This window comes from Lagopus leucura, unplaced genomic scaffold, assembly GCF_019238085.1.
Source record: "Lagopus leucura isolate 7727_CA_CO unplaced genomic scaffold, USGS_WTPT01 Super-Scaffold_73, whole genome shotgun sequence".
NCBI classification, from domain to species: domain Eukaryota; kingdom Metazoa; phylum Chordata; class Aves; order Galliformes; family Phasianidae; genus Lagopus; species Lagopus leucura.
In genome coordinates this window covers 56,123,529-56,144,491 of record NW_024962252.1, presented here as the reverse complement: position 1 = coordinate 56,144,491, position 20,963 = coordinate 56,123,529, and the positions used below count along the sequence as shown (strand labels likewise).

The window sequence follows — 20,963 nt, the reverse complement described above, 5'->3', positions numbered from 1 at the left end:
AGCATGCAAATAATAGGTTTCATCTAAACACTTCAGCACATCAACACAAAAAACTTTTCTTGCTTGCAAGTTAAGCTGCTTTTGTTTTCCAGTTTTTTGGCACAGTCATTTTAGAATATTTTCTTTCTGGCATGACTCAAACTATGCCAATATTCCAGCTTGCATTCAATGAAAACAAGCAAAAATTGCTCTGGCCACAAGTAATCTGCTGCTTTGCTTTAACTGTGTGTCACAGTGGCTAACAGAATTTCAGGCTAGGAAAGACCGTTTGGATTTTCTGCAATGCTTAACTGAACAAAAATGAAATTGCTTGCCCATTGCATATGTAGCAAAATAATTTCTCTATTTATGCATTTATGTTTATGTGTATTATTTATGTTATGCATAATCCGCATTTCCTAGTTAGTTTGTGCTTTCCTTGATAAATGAAGAAAAATATCAATTACATGCAAAAATGTACATAGGTCACTGAAAGTAATACCTCCTGTTTATTTCTATGGAAATTGCAACAGGTACAAAGAGCACAATAACATTATCTGATAGAGCAAATTCACAGGTACAAAATGCTATTCTTCAATGTAGTCACCACTATTTGTTATGCATTTTTGCCAACAATGAAGGAGAGTCTGCATACCACAGTCATCAAATCTGCATGGCTATCCAGATCCCAGCTTGTTTTTCACATTACTGTCTCCACTGCTGGAATGCACCACCCACAACCTCCACTGTGTTCACATCCACTGGATGTTTTTCTGCATGGAGGAATTGAGTTCCACACCTTTGCTTCATCAGCACTTCCATGTCAGGTGCCATTGTTTCAGACTGCCCCTCTGCTGCTGTCTGTCACACAGCAACAAAATGTAATGGAATATTGGTGGGGAGCTTCAATGTCTACTGCTGTACCAATGCAATAAAAGAAAAGGCATTGCTTTCGAGGCAGCCTTCATACTTTGCTGGGTGTCTGATTTGTATTGTCTGATTTGTTCGTATTCACCCTTGTAAATAATCCTGTCTCAGAAAGCTGAATTCAGCTTCAGCTGTTTGCAAGTAGTGCTGCTAAAAACAAACAAACAAACAAAAAAAGACTTTTTAAACCTTTGAATTTAGAGTTTTGTGTATTATTTCTTTCTACTTAGAGTTCTAGCCTTTTCAGTCTGCTGTGCTTGCCATCATGCCTAATAAAGTAGGGTGTCTGCCACAGCTGAATACCACTAATTAAGTTGATAAATGTAAAGGCTTTATTCCTGTCTGGTAAAGAGCAGGAAAATACAAGAAGTTCCCAAATGTGAATGAGCAGCTCCTGTCAGTGCTTATGTTCCTTTATCAAACAAAATGGTTCAATGCTTTTCAGGAGTCAAGCCCTGGAGTCATACCAGGTTCTCCACAGTCGCCGCCGCCAGACACTGACTCCCTGGACAAACCCAAGCTGAAAGCTGGTGGCTCAGTCGAGAGCCTGAGGAGTTCTTTAAGTGGTCAGAGCTCAATGAGTAAGTTCTGTTGTAATTGCATTGCTTCATTTCTGTGGTTGCAAGGAGCAGAGATCTCCGCAGTAAACAGAATCAGAGAAGAGCAAAGGAGGGGCAGTGGTTATAAGTAAAAAACAAACCAACAACAAAACAAATGAACAAACAAAAAGTGTTAATCACTAAGGTTTTACGAAGGGCTGTAAGCTGATCAGTGCAGAGACTGTTTTTGCTCTGCATTTATACAGAGCCCTGGAAAGGTGAAATGTTCCTTTCTGGCTTCATCTGCAGGGTCCTGCTGTTGTAATACAGCTGGTTTAAGTGAGAGCTAGAGCCGTTCGCCTGTAACAGTGCAGTCAGAGTGCTTTTTCCATTCCAGATAAAAGGTCACTAGAGGACAGGCATATCTTTACGCTAGACTTCTCCTGAGAACTCCTGCTGGGCATTTTTGTTTTTGTTTTGCATTTCCCTCTAGAGAGACGTTATGGTTTTCTCATTAACTAGATAGATAAGTATTACTTAAAACCTCTCTGGTTAAGATTGTCTCTAGCATAACACGGAATTCAGGCAGGATGCAGATGGGGTGAATTTGCTTCTGTGAATTAGTAATAGAAGCCAAGAGCATACTGAGGAAAAACACTAAAGAGAAAGCTCGATTTTTAAATTAACTGAAAGTGTATTCTGAAAATAATCTTTTTGACATCAGTACAAAATGTTGCCAGAAAACTGGCCATAAAGGGTGTTCTGGAACCTTCAGACAGAATTAAAAGCTCACATCAGTATGTTGTTGTTGTTGTTGTTGTTTTAATGGACAAAACTTTGCAGAAAGATGATACTGCCTGTGGTGTACTACAGATGAGATAGTAGTTAATCAGCTCCTCAGTTAAATATCAAGGAGGTGAATTTGGGAAAACAGGAGTACAAAGTAGATTAATTCCCATCACAGGTATGTCTAAGAAATAACATTTAAGGAGTTTTAACTTCCATGACATTTTCTAGAAAAAAAATTCACATTTCCTAGGAAGCTCTGACTGCTCTTTCGAACTTGTCTCTGTTAATGAATTTTCTTAACGAAGAGATTCTTCTGGTGTGTTCTGATAATGTCTGTCACTCACATGTGCTTAGGTGGTCAGACAGTCAGTACAACAGATTCCTCAACCAGCAACAGGGAGAGCGTGAAATCAGAAGATGGGGATGATGAAGAACCACCTTACAGAGGACCTTTCTGTGGAAGAGCCAGGGTTCACACTGATTTTACTCCAAGTCCTTATGATACAGACTCTCTGAAGCTCAAGGTACCAGCTGTGTTTGTTTTTAAGGGATCATATGTTTATTCAGGCAAAGCTCTTTCTTTAAGAATTTTTTGTGAGAACTGTACAATTCTTTCTCTTCTAATGAGGCTACATTTGGGGTTTTTTAAGCTTCTTAACTCATCTTATTCATTAAAGAGTTGCTCGAATTACAGCAAAATGTTGCAGAATGTACTAAGATTTCCACACAAGTTGGCAGCTTTGGTTTCTGGGGAAACATATATGTAATTCACATTAATTTGTCATTTGCAAGACTTTTCTTTGAAACACTGGAAACATACTTTTCTTCTGCAATGGACAAGTCAATCAGTAGAACTATTTTCAAAATCAGTGGAAGAAATGTGGTTGTACCTATATAGTGTCCTTCAGAGACATCTCAAATAATGAATTTCAACCATGAGCTGTAATGACACTTGTATAAGATTTGTGTCCTTACTGAGTGGTCCTTACTTACCACACTGAGTGGTCTGAGACTGTTCTTATTTGCACCAGTTTGAGGCAGTTGCACCACATAGAGACATCTGTACAAATTGGACTGCAAGTGGGTTTCTGAATCTGGAGAGTTGTGGTCCATTCCAGGTTCTACTGTTGACTTGCTCTATGATCCTAGTCATGTCACCTAATTCGCTTTTGTCACTGTTCCCTCTGTGGATAGAATGTAAGTGGGATATCCTTGCAAAAGGTCTGATAAAGCTTTTGAAAACTGAAGAATTTTTTCCCTGCTGTGTACTGTGCTTTGCCCATTCTGTGTACATTAAAAACTAAGGGAAAGTGGTGGGTTTGCCTGAACATCCATCACAGAACGTGCCTCATTGACTTTCTTGCATCTTTGGTCTGCAGAAAGGTGATATCATTGATATCATCAGCAAACCCCCCATGGGCACTTGGATGGGCCTATTGAACAACAAAGTTGGCACTTTCAAATTTATCTATGTGGATGTGTTAAATGAAGAGGAGGAGAAGCCGAAGCGGCCCACCAGGAGACGCCGAAAAAGCCGACCACCCCAACCCAAGTCAGTTGAGGATCTCTTGGATCGCATCAACTTAAAGGTCTGCATTTTCTCTCTGTTTACCCTTGAGTTTTGCTTGTGGGATGAACCACACTTCTGCATTTGTTAGTTTTGAAGTTGTTCATCAGATTCATAATGTGAACGCGACCCTACTTAACAGAGTCAGGTCTTAGCTACAAAATGAAAATAACTAAGGCCAAGCAGAACTCCCATCAGGCTCGATGAAGAGCTGCTGGCTTGTAAGATGTCTGCAGGTTGTATGTGCCCAGAGAGCACACTGTAGTTGTAAGTCCAGATGTAGTATGGCTAAAAGCTAACATTCTTCAAAAGCAGAACCATAGTTACCCTGTTAAAGAGCAGGTTATTTTCCACGACCTTATTCAGGGGGCTGGAAATAAATGAATGTGGCCTAGGGTTAATATGTTGTAATGTGCTTGTACAGAGCTGTGCTATCTGTGCATCTGAGTAGTGTGCTGCCCAGGCCAGATAATGCAATACATTCCAAATACAAAAACATGTGTAGCATTCTGGTCTGGCACAGCTACTTTCCTGAACTTTGAGCAATTTTTATACAAGCTGTAATCCTATAAATTTGCTGTTACAGAGTATTTTCCATTTGTGAAATTACTGAATTTTTATTATTTTTTAATTTTTGCTGATTGTGAAAATCTCCCCTAGTACTTTTATTTCCAAAGTTGAATGTTGCCTAACAGTTAATTTTTCTGTTTCTACCTTTTTCATCTTATACAGGAGCACATGCCCACTTTTCTGTTCAATGGTTATGAAGATCTGGACACCTTCAAGCTTTTAGAAGAAGAGGATTTGGATGAACTGAACATCCGAGATCCTGAGCACAGAGCAGTTCTCCTCACAGCTGTGGAACATCTACAGGAGTATGACAGTACGTGGGATGTTTGAGGTTTTCAGTTTCACTGGAGCTCTACCAGCTTAGAAACCCTTACAGCAGAGAACTGGTTCCCAGATTTTGACATTTTTATCCTAATCTAGTTATTTCCAGGGTCTTCCTGGATAACAACATTTAGATTTTTGAGGAATGACTTAAGACTTGTATTTGTTCTGCCAGAATTCTTTGTTTATGTAAGCCTCGCATACCCAGATTATCCGAATGATGTCAAATTACATCACCTGTATGTTAGAACACTGATGTTCAAGAATAAATCTTGACGTAACTTACTGTAAGTAGGAAGCTGAGGCAAGGCAAATAGTGAAGAGACTTCTAGCTAGAGAAAGAGATTAAGGTTATCAAGGGTGGGAAAAACATCAAAGCCTAGAATTCTGCAGAGAAGGATAATGTGATTTAAACTTTGTCTTGTTTTATCTGCACATGCATGTAATTCTTGTCCTGTCTGATTTGCAAGATTACACAGGTAGCCATAAGTTGCACATGCAATAATACAGCAATTTTCAAATGGAGAAAAGATTGGTCAGGTGCAAAGAGTGAAAGGCAGTGGTCCAACTGTTTAATATGCAGCAGTGCAATTCTGCCTGTAGTGCAGATGGTCTCAGGCAAGTTGTAAAGGTAAAGAACGCAGAGTAAGCCCTGACAGTTAAACTGGGTAGGATCGTCCCTGCACAGGAGGAAGCAGGTTACTGTCTATGTTGGAGCCAAAGGTCATGGTACAGTAGAATCATTTATTTAAAAAGCAAGTCTTGCTTGAGACAGAAATGCGGGTGCATTCAGTACCTAGTTGAAGCAAGCTAAGATATACTGAATTTCCTCTCCATCCATAAATACTGGCAGAAGTGTAGTATCCCAGAAATCAGAATCAGTGAAATGAATTCTGAAAGTACTTTCTCCACTGCTTCTGTGGAAAATCCTCTCTTTTAGCTGAAACTGCCATAGTAACAATTTAAACAGTTGCTTATTAAGTGGGAAATAATTCTGTTGTAAAGAGATTAGTGGTCACTGTCTCTGAATAGTGCTTTGTGGCCCAAATTGTTGCCAGCATGTAGTTTGTTTCTTTGTTTGATGAGAGGCATCCAGACTTTCTACGCCTTTTGCCACACATTAGTAAAACAGCAACTGCAGAATTGGGTTCTTTTCATTAGAATCAAAGGAGCTTTTTGCCACCTAATGTGAGTTTCTTTTTAACATTTTCAGATTTGTTTAAAATGTTCACTTCTCAGAAGTAATCATTTTTTTAGGGACCTTCAATTTTGTTTTGAAAACCTGAACTATTTGATGTGGTGGCTGAAAAGTATGAATTCCAACTCCAAGTCAGGATGATGAGCAGAAAGAGTGGAAGCCTGACTGCTGGAACCTGGGAGGAGCAGAAGCACTTCTTTTTGCTCCATAATTACCATTCATTTGCTTAGAATAGAAACCAAAATAATAATTTTTTATTATTATTTTTTTCGGGACAGGGTGGGGCAGAGAATGTAACATAAGCAGAGTCCTTGCATCATAAAGTTTGTATCCTCAACTCCAGATTTAGTCCCTTTACAAAACATGGTTTCCAACTGAATGCAGTGAATGAATTCCCAGAATCCAGTCTAAACAGCCTAGGCTGAATCAGACTTGAGTGCTGCCTTCCTGACCAAGGAAGGAAAGAATTTTTTACAAGCAGTCTCTCCTTTGTCCCTTCCCCATTCCTTAGGGGGCGTTATGTAACTTTGCCAGACTTATTCCTGATCTTTCTTCTTGATTCCTTCAGCAAAATAGGTCAGGGTTGGGATTTATTTATTTATTTTTTAAATAACTCATTCTCCATCACACTTTTTGCTTTTGTTTTGAAGAAACTTTGATGCCGTAGGGTGCATAGCAGTTGAGGCGTATTAAAAAGAGCATGGCCAGTGAGTTGTGGGAGGCTATCTGCCCTGTTTACTCTGCCCTGATGAGGCCACATCTGGAGTACTGGGCTCAGATAAAGACAGGGAACTTCTAGAGAGAGTCCAGCGGAGGGCCACGAAGATGATAAGGGGCCTAAAGCATCTCCCTTGTGAGGAAGAGCTTAGAGCTCTGGGTCTGTTCAGCTTGGACGGAAGACTGAGAGGGGATCTTACCAATACTTATTAAATATCTAAAGGGTGGGAATCAAACATACAGGGCCATGCTCTTTTCAGCAGTGCCCAGAGACAGAACAAAGACCAACAGGCACAAACTGGAACATAGGAAGTTCCACAGAAGCATAAAGAAAAGCTTATTTGAGAGTGACAGAGCGCTGGAACAGGCTGCCCAGAGAGATTTTGGAGTCTCCTTCTCTGGAGGTATTCTAAATCCATCTCGATACTTTTCTATGCAACATACTGTAGGAAACCTGCTTTAGCAAGGGATTGGACTAGGTGACCACCAGAGGTCTCTTCCAATCCCTCCAATTCTATGTTCATTTTAAATGGATTTTGGTGGTTTTAAGTTGTAGGACTTGTACTCAGAGCAGCTAAGGGGCACACACAGCTGTTATTGCTTTCATTCATTGTGTGCAGCACTGCCCTCTGAAACTTAAGTAGAGGCTGTTTGGGATGAATGCCTGAGACAATGTTTATCCCTTTGTGATGGCTGTTGCTAATGCTCACTCTTTTCTTACAATCTGATCTATTATAGTTGTTCTAACAGTGAAAATAATATTAGAAACAAAAAGTTGAGAAGTTCAGCTGAAGTCTCTGTTTGCCTCTATTTTCACCACGTTCTCATTTCCTCTAGGTAACAGCGACCAGTCAGGATCTCAGGAGAAACTTCTCATTGAAGGTCAAGGCCTAGCTGGATGCTCTCCTCGGGATTCTGGCTGCTATGAAAGCAGTGAAAACCTGGAGAATGGTATTAATGATAGCAACAAGCCTTACAATCCTCATAGGCTGTTTTCAGTAGATAAATTCTTATGCTTTTTGCTCCTGCTCCTAGCTTATGACTTCATGCTTGAGTTTCTCCCTCACTCTGGCTGCCTCTTTCCCTCTTCGTTGGGGCCATTGGTTTTCATTTCTATCATTTCTAATGTATTTGTTTGCACTGATAGATAACAAATCACGTTTCACAAATCATTTTCTATTTTTTTGTGATCTTAAAACAAGAGATGCTGTCTCTGCCATTTCTGACTTCTTCATTCTTTACCAGAGCCCCGTGCAGCCATGCCTCATGAGGCTTGCTCTGCTTAGCCTTGCTAAGGGACCACTGGCAATGGAAAAGTCTTTGAGCTACACTATGCTTAGGAGAATTTCTTCTAAACCTATACAAAAGCAGTTCATAAGAAACGTGCTGTGGTTTAGGCTGTTTATTATTGTGATTTTTATAATCTACTCAGGTTACACATTGCATTCTCATCTGATAAGAGAACAGCTGCACAAATTTAGGACTATTTAGTGTATGAATGAGTGGTTAGCAAGTTAAATAATTGAGAAGTTGGTGAGAAAATGAACGATGATAAAGGAAGAACTTCTTATGCTGTCAATTTAACTTGCCTTGTCTTTCATCCTTGGAAGGTGATGCACTGAAAATTACTGAGACACTTGATAATACTGATTCCTTTCTGTGATTATTATGTTTACTTGAGGAGTGGCACAATCAATACAAATACTTGACTAAGGATGAAATATTAGATGAAATCAGTTTGGGTTACACTTGTGTTTGGCATTATCAATCTAAGCTTTTGAGCACTAATTTGGCCTCAGACAGCCTGGTTTCATCACTAACATGAACAACAAATATAAAAAAGAAACTAAGAACAAAATAAACAGAGACACTGTGTGCTCTCTTTGGTAGCCATTTCTCACATTTAAAGTAAGAGCTAAAGATCTTTCATTTACCATAGGCATTTTCTGTCAGTCTGCCACTCAGAGGTAATTGTTTATTGAAGAACATTGCAATTTGCTTTGAAGCTGTGTGCCTGAAATTAGCAGTGCACTAAATTCCTGAAAGCAGAGGGAATTTTTTGTTAACGTGAATTCTCATGCAGCAGGCATACTGAAATGTAATCATAGCTACATATATGGCATGTGACAATTTTCTTTCCTTTTTATCTCTAGATGCCATCAAAATGGTAGCTACAGCACTGACATTAAATTGCTGCCTGTATATTTTCCTTATTTTAACAATATAATAAAATCTTTAGAAAGCAATTGTTATTGCCTTTCTGCTTAGATACTTACTCTTACATTTAACCTATAATTTCTATCTGAGTCTTGCAGAGTGTGAAATGCTTCTAATGGCTTTTATATTGCTTTTCATCTATGGCTTTCTTATGGTTTTGCTCAAAAATGTTTTTAGTAATTGTTTTGAAAAACATGATGAAAAGAATATTCGGTATGGGATTCATTCAAATATTTTGTCACAGATGGTTAATCTGGCATGTGCTCCACCTTCTTTGCAAAGCTCATAGACCATAAATGCTTACATGTATTTTGTTTTCAAAATAATTGGATGCTCATCTATTAAAACATAATAATTTGTCTAGGATAAACACTGTAATGTGTAGATTGGCAATAATAAAGTGCTTTTCATAAAGAGGAAAAAGAAATGCATTGTGAGAAGAAATTGATCTTCACATTTCCTGGAGAATTATTTTACATAATGTTTTAGTGAGTAGTGCCCTGTTCTGGGCTGATGTTGTACCTTTTGGCATCAGTTCAGTCATTCATCTCACCTTAGTGTATGGATTAAAAATGGTTTGCCATATACTGGTTTGCTGGCAGTGGTACAGGTGTAATTCATCTAGGTACTTCTCTGGACCTTGATGCAGAAATACTTAGGGCAATATTGTGATTTTATTCCAATTTGCAGAGAGCAAGGAACATAATTTTTGTGACCTATTCAGTTCTAGACAGGAAGAAAATAAGAGCAGAAGGCAACTATGTAGGGTCATATCAACAGTCTATTTAGATCAGTTTTTAGTTCAAAAAGAGGCATAGAGAGAGCTCTCCTTTAGATTGTGCTACAGTGCAGTTATTGGGCTTCTCGTACATACAAGTGTTGTCTGTCCAAGACACATTTGGAAATCTTATCAGAAATCTACTTCTTTCAGGAATCAGCCAAGAGCAGGTATCAAGGAGGACGACAGTGTAAGTGATGTCTGAGGCTTCCTAAGGCACTTTTGGAGAATTAATCACTTAGGAACTTAAAGACTCCCTGAATTTTGTACAGTTCACTGCGTTCCATTTTCCTTAATCTGTTTTTTTATGAAAATCCCTTGTCTTCCTTAGAGTCTCCATACCTAACAGTGTCTGTATATAGACCTCATGCTCCTCAAGTCATCTGTTTTCTAGTCTAAATCCTGTTAATTATTCATTACATATCGGATCTCTGGTCATGCATCCTTTTTGAACCTTTTCCTGTTGCAGTGCAGTTTTGTAAGGAGGGAAGGGGTTTAAAGACAATGGCAATTTCATATGCAGGGAGCTGAAGAGGCAAACAAACCATGACTTTATTAGGTAGGATTTGTTCAGGAACTGAAGCCAGATTACTGTAGTGCCAGCTGGGCATCTAAAGTACTTACGTGTGCAGTGTTAATTAATCAGAAAAGGAAGCAACAGAAAAGGTGGCCTAATACAATGTGTTTTCCTACTAGTTTGTATTAATTAAAAAAGTTCTGAGTCTGGGATTGTTTCTTGCACCATCATCCTCATTGTGTCAGTAGAGCTGTTTGAAATGTACACAGAAATATAGGGCAAAAAGAAGTTAATAAAATGTAGGCTGTATACAGGCCATTGCAGGTATGCTGTGTATGGCTTTGTGTACTTAATTCCCCGAGGGTAATCTTCTGCACTGAAAATGACTGAAGAAAACACTGAAAATTGTTTCTGTAGCTCCGGTACCTGTGGAAATGCTCTCAAAGATTATTTCCTTTCTTCTGAGGCAGATGATGACAGCAAATTGAAAGATTTGTTCTCTGTATTCTAACAGTGTGAGCTATTAGTGAGGCGCTTTATCTGACAAAAACTGCAGCATCATGCTACACAGAAGGGTGAAGTACACTTGTAGCTCGATCTGAACCTGAAAACTGTACAAACTTTTCATTAATTTGGGGTAAGGACCACCGTTATTATTTTAGTTCTAACCCTGACTCCTATGCCCTTCTGCACATATTTAAGTCAGAGATGCTCCTGTGGCTGACAGCACTGTGAATGGCATCAGTCTGTTTGACAGTATCAGGGAATCGTAGGAATGAATTGCTAGCAAAAATGCTGACATTAAAAATGTGTATAGAACTTTAATAGCTGTACACTTTAACTCTTGTAGTTTGGGATTTTTTTTGTTTTACAAGATATGAAGGGGATGTTACATTTGACATTTGTTAATATACATCCCCACCTTATGAAAACAAAAATATAATTAAAAGTCTGTTTGATTACCTACCTTTCTTAATTTCTCAGGAGCATGTCAGGTAGGAGGATGGAATAGCTAGAAGAAGAGAAATCACAGTGGTCCTACTTCTATTGCTCATGGCTTAAATATGCATATGCAGAATTACATTCTGAACCCCTGCTTTGTGATTCTATGAATTGCTGCAGAAGTTAGGCTTATAATAGAAAATGAGAGTAATGGAGGAAACACTCCTTTCCTTACTCACTACGTATTGACATTTGTGTCTGGGGCACTGTTGCATTGCCTCCTACTACCGGGCACTAATGTTACAAAGTAATGTTTCTTAAACATGTCTTCTGTGTTTGGAAGCTACTCTCAGAAGGCAGCGATCTCATGCTACAGAAAGGCGCAGGTAGATAAGCCTTTCTACTGCTTCTCTAAGTTACCTGTACACATGGTAGTAGTAGAGGAACCAACTCAATGTGTAATATGTCTTTATTAGCATTTTGGGGAAAATGATGATTTATTTATGAATATATGAATATATATGAAATATATGAATATATATGAATTTAGCTGCAGTTGAACTATGGGCTGTACAGCTTCTGAGAGAGGAGTTCTTATAAGCTTGTATTCACCACTGTTGGCACATACTGGTTTTACACAGAATAACCTTGCTGGCATACCAGCAAATGTGGCCAACTCCCTTTTGAGAGGGAATATTTCCTTATTTCTCTTTAGTAAAGGAAATTCAGGTTACTTCTAGTTTTCTGAATGCTTTGGTTTTAAACTCCTTGAGCAGAGGAAAAAGCAAGCTCTTTCCCTTTGTAGGTTAACCATGTATTTCCTTTTTATAAAAGGAGTTTTGGGGATAGGATATTCTTAAGTAAGACTTAGGTATGTTAGCATTCGTATTCGAAGAAAGTAATGTATGTTATTCAAAAACAAAGCATTAAGCTTCTTTGGGATGAAGTTTTGGAGGCAAACTGCATGAAAGGAAAGCATATGTTGCTCAAAAGTACACAAGATTAATTTAATTTGAATTAAGCTAGCAAAAGTTCTCAGATCTAAAGAAGTAAATGACCCATTAATTGCCATTATGGGATTGTGATAGCATTTAGACTGAGCTTCTGCCACACACATTCTGGAAAAAGAAGTTCCAAGCTTTAGCTATCTGTCATTATTTTAGAAAGTTTATTGTAGGTGAGGAAAAGTGTCCTTGTCACTAGAAAAAAATAATTACTCAGGATGTGCTGTCGTCCTGAGGGGCTGTCTGCTTTGAGACAAACTGACTTCTTGTGAAAGGTATATATTTATGCAGCATTGGAGAAGTGACCTTGTATTTCATACTCATGAATACAGTAATGAGATCTGAATTTTTCTATCGAGCAGATTTGATAGAATCACTGTTTAAAAGTGATGGTGCATATCTCATAAAAAATATGGAGTAAAGCTTACGAAGGACATGTGGTTTGTATTGGTTCAAGTCCTCTCATCTTCAGTGATAAAATAACACATCATGCTTCTGAGACCTTCCATTCTGAGAAGGCGTGTGAAATGAGAACAACGCTAAGATTAGTCACTCTAGAAGCTTTCTTTTGTAACCATTCTCTGTTTCATAGTATAATATTTTTTCCATAAAACTTCTGTGGCTAAAAGCAACTTCACAGAGGGATTGGTGCAACACCAGTATTCCCAATACCTTACTGCTTTCTGATTTGCCACTGAAAGTAGTTTGTTGTTTACTTAAAAGATGAAATAACACTGCTTGCAAGCTATGTAATTAAAACAAATAAATGTGATTTTTTTTTTTTTTTAAAGCATTCCTGAGCAATCTAGCAAACTTAATTGGGCAACAAACATAATTATCACCATCCTACATGAATTAGAAAAGTGGAGAAGAAGGATAGATCAATGGAGTTATTTCTGCATGGGGTCAATCTTGTTAATATATCAAGCATAGAATATCAGGTCTAGCTACAGGATAATTTTTCATTGGAAGAATGGAAGGGATAGTAATTATTTTAAATATGTTTTCCTCACTTGATGGTAATTATCAGTTCTTCATTAGTAAAGCTAACGCTCAGAAATCCATATGCTTAAAATGGTTCTGAGTTCTCATACGTTCAGAGTGAACAAAAGCCAGTGAATCATTGTGTTTCAGAGTTGTTTAGAATTGATCCATTATTAGTACACAGTAGATTTTTTTAATGATGGATTGTGATCTGTTTGCTTCTAGGTAAGACCCGAAGAACCTGTCTTCTCCCCTCAAAATCATCAAGTGAGCATAGCTTTAAAGACTTCAGCAGACACCAGCTATCAAATTATCCTACGCTCCCACTGACCAAGTCAATAGAAACTCTACATCAAGGAGAAAAAGAAGGCCGGTTGGGCTGTGCGCATCGTGCTCTGAAGAGCTCTGTCAATCCCCCAGCTGTTATGGGTCTGAAGAAGAACCGTAGAAGTTTACCAGTTGCTGTCTGTCGGAGCTATGAAACTCTGGATGGCCCCCAGAGTGTGGATGTATGGCCAAGATCTCAATCCCTGGATGATCTCCAGGGAGATTCCAATACTAATCTACAGGACAGTAGCAAGAAAGATTATTTTGCTCAGGATTCGCTGGATACAGCAAAAAAGGCAACTGGATCTGCCCTGCCACCTCAGTCGTGTGGGGGCAGTTGTATGGTCGATAACTTGATGCCTAAGCAGGGTAAAGCAGCTGCTCGTTCTCAGAAGGGTAGAGGTAAGGAGCTGGAGTGCTCTGTAATGAAGAGTGCAGTTGGGAAACCTTTTCCGCTCCCTGTGAAACACTGTGAAGCTCAGGCTGCCTTGGTGACACATTCTGCAACAAGGACACCTCTGGAAATACAGAGTAAGGGCTTTCATGACCTTGCACGGGCTGACTATGCTCCGGTCCTCAAGGGAGGTCTAGAAGCTGAGCAAAAAGGCACAAATGAGACAAGAATGCAACCAAAAAATCCCTCTCAGCCACCACCTGTTCCTGCCAAAAAATGCCGAGAACGCCTTACTAATGGATTATATCATCCTCCCATGACCCCCAGTGGGAACAATTCAAGTCAAGAAGCACCATGTTTGCCAGTAAAAAAGAGCAGTGCATCCACTCCCACTGATTTTCATGGAGTCCATAGGACATCTGAACAGGAACCCAGTACCCCTCCTAGCTCACTGCCACCTTGGCTGTTGGAGCAACCAGAGACTAAAAGTGTTCAGCAGCACATGATAAAGCTAGGGCCTGCTTCAGCAAGGAAAGTCTCTTGTAGCAGGGGAATGGATCTGGAAATGGTAATAGAAAACAAGTTGCAGTCTGAAGGTATTGATCTTACTGAAGAACCATACTCAGACAAGGTAAGTGGAGCACATTGCCTCAATGTTTTCTACCAGTGTTGCAAGGGCTAATCTTTCATTTATCGTATCTGTCATATTCTTGTGAGTAACCAGCCTGCATTAACTACAAATCATTAAGACACAGGATATTCTGTAACTATGCCTAACTTTACTATCAGGCCTTATGTTTAAAGTAACCATTTAGATGTACTGTAGAGAGACTGAGATATCCCAGGCATACCTTGAGCCTTTTTTCAGGCCACCAGTACCATGGTGGCACCGAGTATGAAAACATCTCTTTTGTTGCTACTGTAGGGAAGTGGAGCTGAAGAGGAAAGTCATGTAGATGTTATGTTTTCAAGAAAATATAAGTTGATAGCGTAGTGATGAGGACATACTCATGAGGACATGATGGGAAGGAGGGAGTTCTAACTCCCAGTCCTTCGAGGATTGCTTTTTCAGTTTTCTTGGAAGAGTCAATGGCTAAAATGCATGAGCAGTGTTGGAAAGGAGAACAGAACACAGCAGTATTCCCATATCCCAGGAGAAGTATCCTTGTCAGTAAATGTGGCTCATTTATTTCTTGTTTTTCTGGACCATCCTCTCATGTACCCTACAAAAGCGGAATTGAGCCAGCAGCAGACTCGCATTAATTTTCTGCTTCTAACCCCTTCCAGAAACTCAGCCAAATTTTGACAGGTCACACATCACATGCCACATATCACATGCCACAGGGGAGAATATTACTAAGCTTGTAAAAGCCTGTAGCTTTTGGTGCCTAGGAAACATGACAATTCAAAATAAAGTTGCTGATTGATTCACAAGTCTTTTGCCGTTAGGTGGCGCCCCTGAGTGGGTCATCTTGGAGCTGCCAGGGACAGTTCTGCAGTACAACTGGGCAGGGGGTCTAACTGCTGTAGCATAGTGCATAGGAAGAAGTATTAGTTTGCCTGTATCTAGCCTGGGTAGGAAATGTATATATAGCAACAGCTTGTTTATAAATCAAACAACATAGTGTTAAACTGAGGAAAGTGTCTTCATGTGAAGAATAAATTAATTAGGAGATGTGAATAGAGTAAACGAGAATTTAAGAGATGTTCTTCAGTGTAAACTTCTCTGTCACTAATCTGTCTCTGGAAGTTCTTGCCCTGTCACTGCTGTTGGAGATTAGGCATCTCTGTCATTTAGCCACCAAAAGAATCAGGAAACATTTAGTCAAAGGATCACATCAGTTAACTGGTTGAACCAAACCTCAGAAAATTATCCAGAAATCATCATGAAAATGAGTTACTGCTCAGCAGCTTGAAATCTAGAAATGTGGCCTTTGGGGGCATCCCCGTTCAAGTTAAGTGTAACAGGAGTTTTGCTGTTGATTTCAGGGAGGCTGGAACTGATCTCAAAGCTCATGAAAGATGTATACTGCTATTTTTATGCCATTCCACTGATATCATTTATAGCTAAATAAAATTGGTTTTATGAATCTCAAGAAAAAATCCTTTTTTCTCCCATCCCACACATCTTTGTTTGCATTGATCGATCTGTACTGATGCACTTCTTTCACCTTTCTTCTTGGCTGGCTGGGAACATTCAGCATGGTCGCTGTGGCATTCCTGAGGCTTTGGTACAGAGGTACTCTGAAGACTTAGACCAGCCTGAAAAGGATGTTGCTGCAAACATGGACCAAATCCGGGTAAAGCAGCTGAGAAAGCAGCATCGCATGGCAGTGAGTATTTCCTTAAACCCAAGCTCCTTAATTATGAGCAGTCTTCTAGAAAGCTCTGACTACTGGTAAAGGGAGCTATCTCTTGAGTCATAGTACAAAAACGTTACCTGTGTGCTCTCAGCATGAGCAACATTTACAGGGGTACTACAGGGACAGTAGATCCTGCCCTGAAGGAGAATAACTAGGAATTGAAAACAGAGTGAATGTCCCCCTTTTTCTTTTTTTTTTTGACTCCCTGGAGATTCTAAGGAGATTGCTAGCAGACATAATGCTTGCTAAGGATGGCATACATTGAACAGTTCAGTTCAATGGTTTTGTACTTTTCAAAAGTTTCAAAAGGGTTTGTACTCCTTTTTCATTTCTCAAAATACACTATTCTCCACTCTTCTTAGAAAAATCAGAAGAGGGTAGCTATCAAAAGCTTTCATGTCTATACATAAAAGAGCTTTGTCTGTCTGGGGAGGTAATACACAAAGTTAGTATCCTTTTGCCTTGGATCAGCCTGGAATGGATCAGCCTTGGAAGACTCCTCACTGGCTGTTTTTGAGTGGTTTCAGATGAATTCAGAATGGTACATGACAGTTGTCCAAATGACTGAGTACTGCCCCCTGCACCTGCCCAAACTGTTACCACTGCTCCTGCCCAGCCTTTCTGCCCACAGACCACTCTCACACCTACAAGCATGGCATGCATGAGAGAGAAAAACTGATACATCTGCTGTCGAATTCTGCCAGCTTGAAAGCAAAACAGAAGACTTGCAGTAAAACAAGCAGTGTGTTTAACATGAAGGTTTTGTTTTCTTTCTTTTTTCTTCTTTTCTGTCCAGATTCCAAGTGGAGGGCTCACTGAAATTTGCCGAAAACCTGTATCACCAGGACTTATCACCTCTGTATCTGACTGGCTGATTTCCATTGGCCTGCCCATGTATTCCAGCCCACTCACAGAAGCAGGGTTCAACACACTGAGCAAAGTGCCTTCTCTGTCACAAACTTGCCTTCAGGAAGCTGGCATCACAGATGAAAGGCACATAAGCAAGCTCCTGGCAGCAGCAAGACTCTTCAAACCTCTTGATCCAGACGCAATTTAACATGCTCCATAGCATGACATTGCCTAGTCAAGAACCCACTGCTTCTTCCTGCACCAATTTTGTCCTAATTACTTTACATAACTAAAGGGATCAAGGAAGTGGCTCCCAGTGACAGGCAGAATGCTTCTTCAGAGGATATGACATGTTTCAATTGCTGTCTTTGGCAACCGAAGGAGAAGAGAAGCAACCACCAGGTAACACAGATGTGGTACTTCCCTCCCCCCTCACTCCCTTGTAAAGTATTCCTGTTTCATAAAGTGCATAGGGCTGGCCTGACATCAGACAGCTTCAGGGAATTAAGGGATCTTACTTGCTTTTCCACAAGTTTGTTTAAGTGTTACTAATAGGCACTGTATTTGTGGAGAAGTGCTGAGGCTGGGGGCTTTCTGTACATCTAGATACCTGGAATCAGTCCTACAGACCATGTACAAATCAAGGTGCAAGTCCCAGTAGAAGCTATTTGGCAAATGCCTTTTTTTTTTTTTTTAGTGGTCTAGAGCTAAATGTATACCCCTCTTTCCTGGTCATCTTTGCTGTTGCTTGATATAGGTCCCAATATGCCTCAAAGCCTTTAGCTAGGCCAAAGTCAATGGACTGAAGTTAATTTACAGTATGGTCCATCTCTGTCACTCCAATGCAATTAACCCTAGGAGAAAGCTTCTTTTAATTTGTACAGAACTGAGGTCATTTTTATAACTGCTTTTTAGCAATCTGCTTTTTATTTGCCTTAAAACAAGCTTTTAAGCAGTTACCTAATGTTCACTTATCTGTACTCATGCTTCCCAAGCCTTGTTTCAACCTCTCACTCATAAGCTGCACTTTGGGTGATATTCAGCTTAAGTAGCTTCTATAAATTGCCTCATCATGACATCTTATGTGTTGTATAGATGCTTTTACAAATGCAGGGTTATGCTAGGTTTCAATTGTGAGGCTGACTTCCTGTTCACTGCAGTCTGCATTTACTGTTGTTACTAAACAGTTCCAAAATATACTGCCTTGTATAGATGTAACTGCTTTTCATTTTAATCATATTCTGTGTACTGTGTTATATTGTCAATCATTACGCTGCAGCTTTGACTTGGTATCCTGACCGTATCAATTCCAAACAGCAGGTTTCTGCAAATTAAAGATCACTTGTGGGGGATAAAATGTATTCAAATTATGTCCCAAAGAAATCTTGAGATTCTGTAATTCCATTGCCTGGACAAGAAAAAAATCCTATATAGTCTTATGAATTACACTGTGATTTTAGAACAGTTGGTATCTTTCACGTCTGAATGTTAGTGTTACCTCTCCCTGGGAGAGAGCAGTGTGCTGGCATATGTGGTGAGCCATTTTTTCCCTATATTTTTCTGCTAAACCCTTGTGAAATGTTCCATTCACGTATGTGGCTAACAACAGATCTTATTTTTATATATGGGGACACATTTATATACCAAATACAGATTATCATGAATAACATGTGACTAGATTTTTTTTAACTTGGGCTCTCTGTACAGTTTATCCTTCAGCTTCCTTGTAGTGCAAGTGCTCCATGGAAGGCAGAGCAAGCTTTACTCTGGCAGGCAAAGTGAGGTACAGAAACGAGGGCACAGGCTGGGAAGTGAGACTGCTTCCAGCATCAGTTCTGACGTCAGCTTACTGTATAGAACCAGACGAGTCACTTCACAGCCTGGTGCCTCAGTTATCTCACGCCTGTATTGAGCTAATAACACTAATTTTCCTGATCAAATGCTATCAGATTGATGAGTGGAGAGCTTTGCTTACTACATCAGTCCTTACTATGTATAATACTTACATGGCCGTGTTTTAAGTCAGATGAACTACATGTTTTACTACAGATGACAGTTAATTTGGCTCCCGTGTTAGGCTCATTTCCTAGTTTTGGAGTTGTTGAGTGTTTGTAGCATCAGCTTTGAATTCAGTCTGCATCCAGAAGCATGCCATCACGTGAAGCATCTAACTCAGTGCTGTCATTTGGAATTGTTCTCAAACAAAACTCTTCCAAGTCTTTTTTTAATGATGTTCTCCTGCTGCATAAATCAATTGCTCTAATGTGACAGCGTCAGGAAACATACAGCAAAAATGCTTTGCACCACTGGTAAAGATTTAAGGAAAATGTGGAAAAAGTACATTGTCTTTTTAATAGTAATGATTTGTCATTTCCTCTCTGAGGCTTACATGGTAACTATCAGCAAGCAGGAGATGAAAGTAGTGAGACTTCCTGGGAGTACTGGCAGGGACCAGTACTGAGTGAAAGCAAGTACACAACAGCCTTCCTTGGAGCAAAGAAGTCCAAGCTGGCTGTGTGCAGTAAGAAGGGAAACACTTCTTCTTACAGGAAAGGCAAGTCACATAATAAAGCTCTCCCATATTAATTACTCCTACTCAGTTAATAACAGGAGAAATACAGGAATAAGCCAGACCCATGTGCCAAACACACTCTATAACTCCATGGTTTTTAAATAATGACACAGCCCAGGGAAACCAAATCCCACCCATCCAGCACTAGAGTGAGCAGTCTGAGATTTGTGAGTTCTAAAAGCTGCTTTGTTTTTCTTTTTAAGACTGCTCTCCGTGGTCCCACTTGAATTATAATTTTAGTTTCTATTTTAATCAAAAAAAGCCTTAAGCTTTTCAGAGTTCGAGCTTCCCTGCTGTGGATTCAGTGACCTGTGGCATTCCCCACGCAGGTGAGGCAGTGTGCTAAAGAGCCATAACCTCTTACATTTCCTTGCAGCCCTTCAGTACAGTAAGCAAAAGATCACTCTTTGGCTCTTGGGAAGCACAGAAGAAACCTGCTGCTGGAATCCTAACCTGCTCTGCTCAGGCTAATGACGTTACGCATCTGTCCATTGTACCATTGTAACTCAGATAGCTATTTAATGGTAAGAAGCAGCAAGCCCAAAATATTACAGAATGCCTTCATAAATGTAAGCTTCCATCAGTAAATCTCTGTTAATACCCAGATAGTCTCTGTGCTCTTTTTTAAGAGCCTGGCTTTGAGTGCAGACTGGGAGCATGATCAGAAATGTTAAACACTGCATTATTCTAACAGGTCATCATCTCTAAGAGCAGCAATAGTGGTCGATTCACCAAGTCACAGCTGTGCAATTGTACTGTATTATTTTTAGAATAAATAATACTTTTGGTCCAAGATACTTTTATCTTTAATTGACACCCTTTGGGGAATCAAAACTGTCAAACAAGTTATGTAACAACTAACAAAGTTGCACTTTCTGTATATGAAATCAATATTTAAATAACTTATTTTTCTCCATTTGCTGTTCTTATATGATGTAAAGTAGCTGTAATATACCAGTACTCAATATGTCCTGCAGTTTGCTTCAACCCAAGAAAGCTGTGTATTGTAAAGAAAAAAAAAAGAAAAACAAAATATGAATGTGTAAAGATTATTGTGCTGTTTCATTTAGCAAAACAAATGGTTGACAAAAGGGTTTTCCTGTGTATCAAAACTTGTCTATAATTATATGTCATACTGTTCATAGATAAAAAAAAAATAAATAAATTTCTTTGGTCTCTCTTTTTATTTTGTAGTTCTTAATGTAGCTAAAAGATCTTCTACTTGCTGATGTGGGAGCAGTGTGGCTGTCTCATTGCTTCTCCCAGGCCCATAGCTCCTCACAGCGTAAGCGTTCTCAGTACGTATCTACAGCTAAGAAAAAGTCTAAGTTCGGTGCTGCGAGCTGCCTTTGCTGTGTTCATGGCTTGAGGAGGTTTGGGTCTTTGTCTCTTGTATACCTTTAACTTTA

The 20,963-nt window shown here is 39.5% G+C and overlaps 1 protein-coding gene across 4 annotated transcripts in view; it reads left to right on the top strand.

Annotated features, from left to right (window-relative positions):
* Positions 1 to 20,736, top strand: part of LOC122185143 (SAM and SH3 domain-containing protein 1-like) — a 519,052-nt gene extending 498,316 nt beyond the window's left edge. For all 4 annotated transcript variants that reach the window (XM_042880723.1, XM_042880713.1, XM_042880710.1 and 1 more), the window contains 8 exons: positions 1,352 to 1,487; positions 2,589 to 2,758; positions 3,614 to 3,823; positions 4,534 to 4,684; positions 7,445 to 7,558; positions 13,275 to 14,401; positions 15,972 to 16,103; positions 16,930 to 20,736. In XM_042880723.1, coding sequence (XP_042736657.1) covers positions 1,352 to 1,487; positions 2,589 to 2,758; positions 3,614 to 3,823; positions 4,534 to 4,684; positions 7,445 to 7,558; positions 13,275 to 14,401; positions 15,972 to 16,103; positions 16,930 to 17,190 — 2,301 coding nt within the window. In that variant the 3' untranslated portion in view covers positions 17,191 to 20,736. The remainder of the gene's footprint in view (positions 1 to 1,351; positions 1,488 to 2,588; positions 2,759 to 3,613; positions 3,824 to 4,533; positions 4,685 to 7,444; positions 7,559 to 13,274; positions 14,402 to 15,971; positions 16,104 to 16,929) is intronic.
* The last annotated feature ends 227 nt before the right edge of the window (positions 20,737 to 20,963 follow it).